Source organism: Pelodiscus sinensis, chromosome 5 (genome assembly GCF_052426305.1).
Source record: "Pelodiscus sinensis isolate ZL-2025 chromosome 5, ASM5242630v1, whole genome shotgun sequence".
Taxonomy (NCBI): domain Eukaryota; kingdom Metazoa; phylum Chordata; order Testudines; family Trionychidae; genus Pelodiscus; species Pelodiscus sinensis.
Genome location: NC_143056.1, coordinates 66,573,185 through 66,586,003, shown reverse-complemented (window position 1 = coordinate 66,586,003; position 12,819 = coordinate 66,573,185). Strand labels below are relative to the sequence as shown.

Below are 12,819 nucleotides of genomic sequence, written 5' to 3'. Positions count from 1 at the left end.
ACCAGGGCTGCCATAGTCCTGGCTCTGGCCCCGGTCCTGCTACTGGGGCTGCTGTGACTGTGATCAGTGGTGGTGACCCACAGAGAAAACAAAAGGATAAAAAAGAGGCTTAAAAAGGGGAGACTCTACTGAGGGATCATAACAGCAAGTTCACTAAGATGGTGTTTAAGAATGCCACATCTCATAATTTTGCATACTTGGTAACTGAAATATCAGAAGAAAATCAGATTTAATGTAATTTTATTCCCATAATAGCATTTGAAAATGTAATGAATAATAAACATAGATATTACAAACCTCATGCATATGCCAGATGTAGGTGGAAGCTGGGAAGCCATGCATTTGGGATTTTTTTTTCTTTTTGAGAAGAAGGGAGAGGGTCCTGCATGTTCATTCCTACCCCACTTAGGTAAAGAGATTTGCATATTATGCTCATCGCCATCCTATTTATTTGTATATAATACGTATATACACTTATTTTACTTTTGTATTTTGTAATATTTAAGCTTAAAGAATTGAAGAAGCAGTCCAAAATAAACAGATGAGTTCAGAAAGAAAAACATCACTAAATGAGATTAGTTATTCTCATGAACAAAATAAACATTGTGGCAGAGAAATTACCTATCATGATTTATTTCTTGATATCTTTGGTGATTATGGAGGTTAATGTTTATGGAGCTCAAGTGAGAATGAAGTATGTAATCTAGGTGTTAGGAATGTTTTTATTAATCCTGGAAATCCACTGCGTTGTAATTTTCTCTTTTAAAATTAGGTTTATATCACATCAGTCACTATGGCATTTTCAGTAGCAAAACTCGGTCAATGTTGAACACAGATTTCCCGTTCTCTATTTACTTCACCTGTTGAAATGCAAAGGGAAACAAATCAGGAAAACAACTCTAGTGGTATAAAATTCTTCCTCATTTCTGATCATTCTCAGAAGAAAATGTGCTGCTGAAGCAAAGATTTGATATTTCTTCTCCTCTTCATCTAGAGAAATACTTGAGTTGCCTTATATTGCTGTCTCTTAATCTCATATTGAAAACGTATCTTAAATGGCAATTTTTAGTGCAATTAATATTTTTTTATTTATTGCTGTCATTGGCATACCTTTTACTTGACTGTGTCAGACCTACCTATATTCCTTCACCTTACATCAGTGTGGGGCAGCCTAGGCTATGAGTGGGCCTCATGAGTGGTCTTCCATCTTAGTGGGCTGGAAGATTGTCATAACCAAGATGGTCTCTCAGAAGAGGGTAGTTTTGCTAACTGCACTTGCTTACCTAGCATTTGCAGGGTGTGCTGATTGAACCATAGCAGCTCTTTGATTGGATGCAGAGGGAGCACCCGGCCCTAACAGTCAATGTTGTGGGCAATCAGCATGCACCTCACTTCAAGTGCTCCTGCTTTAAGTTTATGTCACTTGTGTAATACCAGTAGGGAAAAAACTACATGGATGAAAACCAGCAGAATCTGGCAATTCTGTGTATGGGCAACATTAAACAAACTGTCTTGTGAGCCACACACACAATCCCAATGGGCTGCCTGCGGCCCATGGGCCACAGGTTGCCTACCACTGCTCTGTTCCCTAATTAGTTTCCTATAATCATCCTTGCCAACAGAACAGTTGCAGAACAAAAGTGTAGCATGGCAGGCTCCTCCTATCTCAAGAAGCATAAGATATGCAACTGTCTATAGCTGGTTGTGGCTTCAACCACATCCCTTGTCTATGAGATCACTTGAATGTTGTAATCTCCACTGTACTAACTAGTAATGTAAAAGTTTAACTGGTCATCTGATAAGCTTGATGCTCACCAGTTTCAGTTAATAATTAAACTCAGCACCCAGGAACCCAATACTGGACTGGCAAGTGGCAGCAGAGCTCCAGATGTGGAGCCAGGAATTAGGGTCCTCGGGTGCTGGGCCAGCAGCCAGGATGCAAGGCATCAGCAGAGCCCCTGGATGTGGGGTGGCAGTGGTGTTCTATGTTTGTTGGCAGCAGAGACATTAGTGCAGAGCTGGCAGCGGGAATCCCCAGACATGGAGCCAATATGTTGGATGCACTGGGATGGAGGGTGGCAGCAGAGCCTCCGGGTGTGGGTCCAGCAGGTGGAATCCTGTGGAAAACGTGAGGGGTATGTTGCAGCACCCCCATGTTGTTAGTTCCCTGGTTCAATGTTTAACCAATAGATTTTTAATAGGTTACACAGTTATTGTTTTTATGGGTTATTTACATCCCCACGACTCATATGGAATTTAAATTGTTTTTCTTAGAATTTCAAATTACTGAATACGTTACCCCCAAAATGTTTCTCAGTAAGAAAATTCTATAAATTTGACATGCATTTCAAACAGTTTGTGCTTTTCAGGGTCACTGATGTACAGAGTGGAATTCCTGCTAACGTAGCAATGATTGTACAAAGAGTGGTGTTGAACTCACGTCCTGGTATGTATTTCTAACAAAGATCAGTGAATTTTGTATAATTGCACAATACTCGTAAATGGAGAGGAAATGGAGGAAAGTAATGAGATCTTTACAGAAAGTAACATGCAGTAAAAAGAGGTTTATAATAAAGTGTATTTGAGCCTGTATATGTAGTCTTGCAATTGTTAGGCAAAAAAGAAAACCGTATATATGTATCACGGAATTAGGTGCAACGTTAGTGACTCAGTTGTAGTAGCCAAGTTATGCTATCATTTACTGCTTTTTAGCTTTAAAATTTCTAATTTTACTTTGCTGTTTGTAATTGACTCTGAGATGATTGAAAATAAAATGTTTCTCTGCTGACTTTTGTCCTTTCCTTTTGGCAAACTTTGAATCTCTGCTTCCTCTCATGTTTCTAAGGAGCTTGAAATTTACATGGCTTCCATTGTTATTTATTTCTTAGCTTATGCACTTGCATCACTGTACATGTCAGAACAACTCTAGGAATAGTGTTTGTTAGTTAACGGCTGATGCAGAACAAGTCAAAATGTTAATGTTTTTGGATGTCATTGTTTCTCAATTTGGAAATAGTTTTTGCAGGTAAAAGCAACTGGTATTTCCTGTAAAATGGTGTTTCTCTCAAATGAATGAAGGATCCATAACCTAAATTTTTGTAGTTAATGTAAAAAATGGCCCCAATTCTTAGATCTGGCTGACCTGTACTTAGCACAGATCCTGGAGAGACGCTCCCCAATTCTGGGAATTACCACAGTATCTAGACTTCTCTAATTTAAGCACAATTGCTTATGGCTATTGTGGCATTGAGGAATATCTAAAGCATACAGGCATTATGGCTGTGCTATCTTTTCCCTGGGCAAGACTTCTGTGTCAAGGGAGGCCACAAAGGGTAGTAGTACAGAGTCCAGCTGACCAGATCATGTTTCTGGAAGTGGTACAGATAGGCTGTATCAGACTAGAGAATGTGGCCCAGTGTCACAGAAGTATGTCTGTACTTTCGTGTTTTAGAGTGATGGGCTAATCAGAACCTTGACACTAAACAAGTATGTCATTGTCTTGGAGAAATAAAAACAACTCTGTTTATATTAGCCAATTTTGGATTAGATCCATTTATCTAATCTGTCTTGGCAAAACTTTATAGATCTAGGGGCCTGCTCAGAGCTAAGAAATGGCATTGGTTTGCTAACCCGGTTGTTCAAACTGTGATGCAGCGAAGTGAATTTATGTATAAAAATTAACATATATAAATATTTGGAGGCAGAAAATTTATTCATCTCAGCTATAACATGTCTTTTAATAAACCATGTTAAATGAATAACATTAGCATATTTTTTTCTTAATTATTCTTGACAATTTCAGAATGAAAAACATAAAAACAGCATAATTCTCTCATTACACAGGTGCAATACAGTAGAATTGCATGTGAGTAACTTAGAACAAAATTAGGCACCGTGGGTCTGATTACTTTTTCACTTACACCAGTGCAAATTAGGAGTAATTCCATTGCCATAAATGGAGTTTGAAATTGTCCTCTGCAGGCATTGATGTTTACATCCCACTTAAATAAATGGGTTGCAGAAAAGGTAAATTTACCTTTTCTACAGTTTGTATGTGGCTAAACACCATTCTGCAAGGCAAACTGATTTAGGTTGCCAACCCTGTCTTTGTAACAAAAAATAAACTGTAGAACTAGAAGAAGAAATATTATTTTTGTTTTGCTTCCTATGAAACAGACTAATTTGGAAAATTGATCCAAGAATAAAAAGACTAAGAAGAATTAATTTATTGCCAGGTTGAATTTTTTAGCCTTCAATTTGTTAAATGTACATTCTGTGCAAAGTTATGTGCTATATTTTAAAAAGTATTCTTGTTAATCTTTTTTACTAATATGAGAAAATGCAGTGTTACATGTGAGCATCATAATTCAGTCCAAAAAAGTTATAAATGTGATGCTGCAAACACTAAGACTTATGTATTTGAACATAAGTAATGTTAGTGCTGGACTGTGCAATGGTACATCTATCCTAGTATTCTGTCTTCCATCTGTGAAGTTAAGATGCATGCATGGACCAGGGTTTTCACAACTCTGCAAAATGAACTAAAAGTCAGTTTCTTCCTTGCTGAAAAGACCCTTGGAAACTTGTTTATTTCTTTTGTTTCAAAGAAATAAACAATCAAGACATATCATGTAAGAATGCTATGTCAAATTGGAATTTTGTGAATCTGTCTATTAAAAAGTCAAGTTATTTACTAAAACAGGAAGCAGTACATTAAATAAAAAGGCCTCCAATTTAAAAAAATAAAGTTAAAGCAAAGGTTTATCACTGATTCATTTAGATTTTTTTGCTTCACTTTAAAATATTTCTAGGTAAAAATGGTGTGCCTGTGGCAGAAAACTTCCGAATGGAAACAGTCACTCTACCAGATAAAATCACAGATGGACAGGTACGAGCTAGAACCCTGTACCTCTCAGTGGACCCTTACATGGTAAGTGAAGGAAATGAGGCAATGTCAGAGTCTTTAAAAATGATTTTACCTCAATGCAAACTGTGATATTTAGTGTGAACTGCACAAACTATAAGCCAAACTTATCCCTAATATAACTTCATTCACTTATGTGGAGTTATATCAGGGTTAATTTGGCATTAAGGTGCCTGTGGCTTATATAGATTTTTATCATCTGTCCATCCCTTCAGCTATCAATTGATTGATCGCTATCCAGTCATGGGAAGTGACAGAAGTATGAGTGACTAGCATAAACCACAGAAGTCACAGAAGACCCCTGGGGGGGGCTGCTTTCTGATGTGCTGATAAAGCCACTGACACTTGCCTTCTTGCTCTCTGGGGCTCCTCACCACCCTGTCCTGTTAGGCCAGATCTCTTGGTTTCCCCCAGACTAGGCACAGAGCTGCGATACTACCCCTCCCAAAGAGCAATGCAGATACTGAATCTCTTCAGCTCTGGGAGAGTGCAGTTTAGGGCACAGCATCTAGGGAAACCAACCCCCCAAATGGGATAAAAACCCAAATAAAGCATACTGTGTGAGAGTTTGACATGTTAAACACTCATTCGGATAAGCCCCCCATTAACAATGGAAGGAGGATGTGCACACTGATTGTTCCCCCAAGTAACACTTATTTACACTGGGTTTGATAGTAAATAAAAGTAACGTTATTAAGTGCGAACAGTAGGATTTAAGTGGTTGCAAGAGAAAACATGCAAATGAAGGTAAGTTACCGAATCAAATAAAAGAAAATGTATAGCTAGTTCTAATACATTAAAGCTTATTGCAAACTTAACCTAAAACAGTTCTCATTTCAGGCAGGCCTTCAAGTCAGAAAAGATCTTTTACTCTGCCTTGGGTCTTCAGCCAAAGAGAAAGAGACTGATCTCTTTGCAGTTTAAATAGACTTCCTTTTGAACAGGAATCCTGTGTGCTCCATTCTCTGTTCCCTGGAAAATTACTTGGTTAAACTGATATATTTGCTTTGGCAGCACATATATTAATTGGCATGGTCACATGTCTTTCCAAGACCAACCACTGATCAAATTTAAGAGACAAAACTAGGCTGTTTACAGGTTATTAAGTTGCTCACCCAGTCATTAAGGTTGCCAGAGTATTTGAAACACCCTTGGTGGTTTTCATTTGCACATTTAAAGCCATAAATAATTCAATACTCCATATTTCTAACTTTACATACAAGAATGATACATACACCAAAATCAGATGTATAGGTCCAGGATACTGTGACAGTAACATTAATAGATTACAATTTCATACAGCATGAGGGGGAACCATCACATCCTGGTATTCATAAAAAGTAGTCAGCACAACCAAGAATCTCAGAGGTATTTAGGGCTGAACTCTATGGGAGTACTCTGTCTAAATATCTGTGAAGATCTGGACCTTATTTTCAAGCACAAAATTAGTACACTTTAATTCTATTTAGTCATCCAGTTTTTACTTACTTATATGGTGCTAAATGTTCCTCTGCTCTGCATGGAGTAGCAGGGAACAAAGAAGAAACTGAGGCGGGACCAGTGGGGCTATCTCAGAGGACGCATGAGATGTGAAAATGACCTTCAGGTTGCTGTCATTCGCCTCTTGTTGTTTCATACCCTAGATATAGATGCAGGTTAGAGTGAGTCCCAAGACCCAGGTAGTTGTGCTGGATTCTTTGGTGGGCTGGCAGCAGTAACTGCTGGCTTTTCTATTAGAATTTCTGCCATATTAACAATAGAAGGAGGCAGCAGCTGCACCATCAACCACCCAATCTGCCCCTTCTGGGAGCTAATAAGTGATGTGGAGTAAAAAGATTTGTGGGAAATGTAAAAGATGGGAGCCTTCCTGTCCCTCAAGAGCCAAGCTGCTGTTCCTGCAGCAATTTATGATTCAGCATCCACTTTTCATGCTCAGTTTCTATTGGGAAAAAATTAATTTATCATCTGATAGGGAAACTGAACTCAAGTGGCCCAGATATTTTCAGAAAAGGAGGAATTAAGAAATTGTCTTCAAAACAACCATGACATTTCATATTAAACCCACAGTATCTTAAATCAGCCATTCTGGGGTCTGTGTTGGTGACCTTCTAATAATGGTTTTCATGGTCACATAGGGTTTGTCTAAACTACATGGCTCCGTCGATGGAGCCATGTAGATTTGTTTGTTCGGCAAAGGGAAATGAAGCCGTGATTTAAATAATCGCAGCTTCATTAAATTTAAATGACTGCCGCGCTGAGCCAACAAACAGCTGATCAGCTGTTTGTCGGCTCAGTGCGCTAGTCTGGACGCTCCCCTGTTGACATGAAAGCCCTTTATTGACCTCCCCGGTAAACCTCATCCTAGGAGGCATAATGGGGAGGTCGATAAAGGGCTTTCAGGTCGGCACGGGAGCGTCCAGACTAGCGCGCTGAGCCGACAAACAGCTGATCAGCTGTTTGTCCGCTCAGCGCGGCAGCCATGTACATTTAAATGAAGCCGCGATTATTTAAATCGCGGCTTCTTTTCCCTCTGCCGATCAGCCTAATCTACATGGCTCCATCAATGGAGCCATGTAGTTTAGACACACCCATAGGAGTCCTAGGTTTGATAATTGGTCCTGGGGTTTTAATTCCTGGTCTGGTAGTTGGTATGATTATCCAAGCACAGCATTCTTAGCCCCGTGTAGTGGAGGAGTACCCCATGTATCTCCATAAAGTTCTCTTCATCCAATTAAGTAGTACTGATTGAGTTAGAAGACAATCTTAAGAAGTCCTTGGCTAGAAGTTTGTTGGTGGTGTGATGCTTTCAAGCTGTTTATTTGTGGTGACATTGTGAAAATAAAATGTTCTCCCTTTTGTATCTAAGTGCATGAATGAAAGGAGAAATAAAGAACATAGAAAAGAAGGTGAAAGTGGAGTTGTTATTTAAAGTTTTTGGAGTTGTGCTCAGTTAAGTGCATTCAATACCAAAGTAACTGAACATGTAAAAAGAAGCTCGTGCATCATCGTGCAAGAATTTCTTTATTAGAGCCTTGCTTTTTAGCGCTGCCGCATGAATGAAGACACAGGTTCTGATTACCTCCTGCCCTGGCAGTTGTCTGAGGTTGTTGATGGTGGGGGCATTGGTATTGTGGAGGAGAGCAAACAAGCTAACTTGGCTGAAGGAGATATTGTAACTTCTTTCAACTGGCCCTGGCAGACCAAGATCATTTTAGATGGAAGACTCCTCCAAAAGGTAACATACTGAGCTGTAGCAAATTAAGTTAGTATATATATTGTTTTTCTCCATTCATTTTTTTTGTTTGTGTGTGACAATTGATTATATTATTTCTTGGATACATCAAGGATAAAACAGTGCTAATAAAGCAACCAGTTACTTCAAAGCAGATCAAATTATGTATGGCAAAGTCTAAACTGAGTTCTCTTTTTCTTGTAAGAGGCCATTAGGAATTCCTTTTCTTGTCATTGAGCAATCCAATGTTGATGAAATTGTTTAATTCATCAGCAGTTTCTCTGAGGCTGTTATAAAGGTTTGTCCATTAATCATGCAGAGTCAAAGTAGAGCCAGACCCACCAACAGGGTGGCAAAAGGAGCAGTTGCCCAGGGGCCCGGGCCACTTAAAAAGGGGTGGGGGCTCCAGCCCTGCAGGAAGTATTCCAGTGTTTCCTGGCTGATTAACAGAACACAATCTGCAGCATGTGTTCAGGTGTCCCTCTGCTTCTGTACCCCATCTCTTACAAGGGTGGAGGGTATAGACACAGCTTCTCAGAAGGACTTGAGTTGGACGGAGCTTACTGCATGCAATTAAGGGTGAGCTGTATGAGTGACTGCCTGCCTTGCTTGATTTCCCCAGCAGCCTGTTCTTTCTTTCTCTGACACTCACTGCCACTCCCACATACACTCCTTCTTTTTCTCCTGTCCATCTGTTGGACACACACACACACTGTCCTGTTGTTATTTTTTGGTGCTTCCTACAGTGCACACATATTCTATGTACTTTTATTCTTTTAAAGTGTGTTATTTTAGTGTTTTGGCTGGTCTATACATTTCATGATTTTTATTTTTCTTGCATTTTAAATCAAATTCTTTGAGTAGTGAGTTGTAAAATGCATGAACTCTAGTGAGTTGTAAAATGCATGTAATTATCTCTATGCTAATTTTTTAAAATATATATTATAGCTAGGTGGCTTTTTTTTTTGTTTGTTTCTACTGGTCGTGCAGATCTACACATATGTTGGTGCACATACAATTTATTGTTCACAGGATGAGAAAAAATAGGAAACATGCCAGCAGCTAGCTGGCAGAAGTTTGCAGGGCTCCAGCAGCACAGGTACAGCACCACCCAAATGTCAGGCAGACCTCGTCATAAAAGGCTCATTGAATATTCTGCCCTGAGTCCTGGAATTGCTGCCAATGGGCCTATTAGAATTTTTTCACACCTGATCACCAATGTGTCTTACTACTATGTTCTTAACACATTTTATATTAAAAACAAAAAACAAACATTAGTGAAACCTTGTAAAATCTCAAGCACACCCACAAAAGGAAGGCTATTCAAAGTCACAGTTCTTTAATGGCTATAACTTGGCCCCTCTGCACATACAATATTTAATGTAGTGCATATTTATTATAGACAGTAAACATCTGAAACTTGAGATAGAACTTGGCTTTCTGGAAACATTTGTTTTAGGACTATTTGTGTCATTGACGCAATTACAAGATACCGCAAATCTGTGGTAACATCCTTCGTCAGCATGGGTGTAGTAGTTCAACATTGCTAACTGTTTTCTGTTTCCAGACCAGTATTTGACAATAGCATATTTTTACATTTTTACCACCTAATTGCTAAAAATCCTTAGGTCTCTTGTGAGTGACTTTTTGTTTAAAGCATTTTGGAAAAAAATCCTATTTATCTTCCACTTTTTTGTAACCTTATTTTTGAAGTATTATAGTAAGTCCGACAGTTATTATATAGCTGGCTTTTCAATACTTGTTTATACTTTGTCAGAAAATATCTCAGATGTTTAGTTCAATCTGTGTGGTCATCCTAAAATCTGCAGTCAACAAATAGTAATCCAAAATCTAATTTTCATATTTTTTCTTGCTTAGCTTAATCCACAGTTTGTTGATGGACACCTCTCCTACTTTCTTGGTGCAGCTGGCATTACTGGACTGACCTCTTTTCTAGGAATAAAAGAGAAGGGACATGTGACTCCAGGTGCCAATCAGACAATGGTTGTCAGTGGGGCTGCTGGTGCCTGTGGTTCTTTGGCTGGTCAGGTAAACAAATTTAAGGTTTGCAAAAGAATGAGGTGTTACTTCTAAATTCTGTTTTGTTGCAAGAAAGCACATCTCACTCCTCAGATTTCTTCAGTCACACTCATTTGCTAATTTTACCTGTAAATTAGGCTCACAGTCAACAGTGGGGATCATGCTGAGTGTATTTAGGTGTAGAATGGGTGGACAGCCTATGGCACATGTGCCATAAGTGACTTGGCAGCTGATTTTGAGTGGCATGAGCTGCGGGAGCTCCCCCCCCCCCCCCAGCAGCTGGAACCTTGCAGTTGCCATACAGCTCTGCAAGTTGGCCTACAGCTCTAGCAACTCTGGCTTCCTGCTAGAAGGGCAAGGGGGGAAGGGGCGGAAGAGGCGTGAGTGTGTAGGGGCCAGGGTGGCCCAGCAAGCAGATCAGATGGCATGACCCTGTATTGGGCTCCGTGTCCCTGGGGCTGCCCGTGCCTAGCTTGGGTGTGAAGCTCCCAAGAGCTAAGGGGTTAACACACACACCCTCGCTATAGGCTCTGCTGTCTGGTCTGGGAGGAGAGGTGGCAGGGCTCTGGTTGCTCTGCAGATCCGGGGCTGCGCGCCTGGTCACAAGCTGCTGCTGCCTCTGTGGGCTGCCGAGGCCCAGGCTGTGCCATACTGCTCCCTGCGAAGTGTGTGCAGGGGCACGGAGCCCCTTCCTCAGCACCTGGCTGGGCTGCAACCAGCTTCAAGTAGCCCCGGGCTCTGCTTGCCCCTCTCCCAGAGCAGCTGCCTGTAGGTAAGGGGCGAGCCCCAGCAACCAGGCAGGATAGTTACTGTTCCCCCCACTCCCGGCCAGTCCCTCCTTACCCAAGCGCTGCCCCCCTGGTGGCTGTGAGTTCTAGCACTGCTGCCCTGTTGGTGTGCACATACAGGCCACGGAGATGTGGGAGGTGGGCGTGAAGGAGGATACAGGGGCAGGGGTGGCACCGAGGTGGGGGATGGGGCAATGCAGGGGGATCAGGCTGCAGGGGCAGGATATGAGGGGGTAGAGGTTTCACTGAGGGGCATGGGGAGATGGAAGAGATCAGGCTGGTAGTGGGGGGGGATCATGGGGCTGAGCGGAGCAAGTTGGAGCAGAGGAAAGATGTGGGGGGGATACAATTTTACTCTGCAGTTGTAGTACTTTCCTTTACTCCCCACTTCTTTGCCTCCCTCCCCAGCTAGCTATTTGGTTACATTCTCACCCTTTCACCTTTTCTGCATTACTCTCTCAACCTCCTCCCACCTCCAAACTTCCTCTCATAGCCGTACCCCACACCCTCTCCTGCTGCCAAACCCCCTTCCAAACCCTGTACCCCGCCTCCCTCCCAGATCCCACATCCCTATCTCACTCACTAGCAGCCCTGTCCCACACATTGAACCCCTCATTTTTATCCCCACCCCAGAGCCTATCGAGGTCCACAAAATCCACTAACTCTGGAACCCCAGAAAAATAAATCTGGCCTATGGGAAGCTTGAACCTCAGTCCTCCCTGTCCCTTCCCCTCACCCTGTCAGGCTGGAGTGTCTCAGTTGGAGGCCACATCAATAAGCTTTGGGAGTTTTGGGAGTAGTGTGGGGTTTTTTTTTGCTTCTCACGCGGGTGGTCCCCAACTGATTTTTCTGTGGGTCACTGGTACCCGACGCAAAAAATGTTCCCCATCCCTGCCATAAATGAAGAAAACATGGAAACCTTTTGTGTTAGACATAATATTTTACTTAGTTTATCAAACTTAATTTTAAATCAACATGAGAAAGTTAAAATGCTTAATCTGTTTAATAATTTAAATTAAAATATTCTTCCTAGTTACAGCTGGTTCAGAAAATATGGTCACCATACCCAGTCTTTCCCAGCCTGTCCCTGCCCCTCCCCCCAACACACAGATCTGTAAATAGAAGTGAATATGTTAAACCTTGGCACATCACTTCTGAAAGGTTGTTGACTCCAGTGTAGAACTTCAGATTCTTGAAACTGTGAGGGAAGGAGAAGTTGGGTATGATGATTACTCTTTGTCACTGGTTTGAAAGTAAACTGATTTATTGCATAATAATCTGCCACCAACTTCTAGTTGCCCACCTGTTTGCTTAATACTCTGATTTTCATGTAGAAAAATATTTTACCAGATTTTTATTAGGGATGTGAAAAATGTTCAGTGTTACACACAGGCTCCTGGTAAAATTTCAATGGTTATACAGTTACAATGTGGGATGGCAGTTAGCTCCTGGAAGCCACCGACTGCCCCATGGTGCTTCCTCTGTATTAGAGGCAGCAGCACAGGGGGGCAGACGGGAACCGGTACGTGTGATGAGACAGCTTAAAAGATGGCTCTCCATGCGTACCGACTTCCGGGGAGACAACTGCCATCCCACGTTTAACTACTGAAATTTTCAGCGGTTACATGGGTACTTAATTACACTCATTTTAACATCCCTGATTTTTATAGTGTTTAGTTGTCACTTATGGACTTTGGAATGTTATGATAACATACACTCTTACCAATGTTGTGTACAAGGCTACTGGAATCAGCTGTTTTTAGGGGGGGGCAAGGCAACCCTCTGCAATAGGTCCTGCCCCTGTTCCCTCCTTTTACTATCCTCACCTTTTGCCC

At 41.3% G+C, this 12,819-nt stretch overlaps 1 protein-coding gene across 5 annotated transcripts in view; it reads left to right on the top strand.

Moving 5' to 3' along the window:
• The window catches only part of PTGR2 (prostaglandin reductase 2), a 37,419-nt gene that overhangs the window by 11,412 nt on the left and 13,188 nt on the right, over positions 1-12,819 (top strand). For 3 of the 5 annotated variants that reach the window (XM_075927256.2, XM_075927257.2, XM_075927258.2), the window contains exons 2-5: positions 2,370-2,446; positions 4,812-4,930; positions 7,968-8,159; positions 10,035-10,205. In XM_075927256.2, coding sequence (XP_075783371.2) covers positions 2,410-2,446; positions 4,812-4,930; positions 7,968-8,159; positions 10,035-10,205 — 519 coding nt within the window. In that variant the 5' untranslated portion in view covers positions 2,370-2,409. Of the gene's footprint in view, positions 1-2,355; positions 2,447-4,811; positions 4,931-7,967; positions 8,160-10,034; positions 10,206-12,819 lie in introns of all 5 variants that reach the window. The other 2 variants (XM_089778521.1, XM_075927259.2) reach the window with 1 other exon arrangement.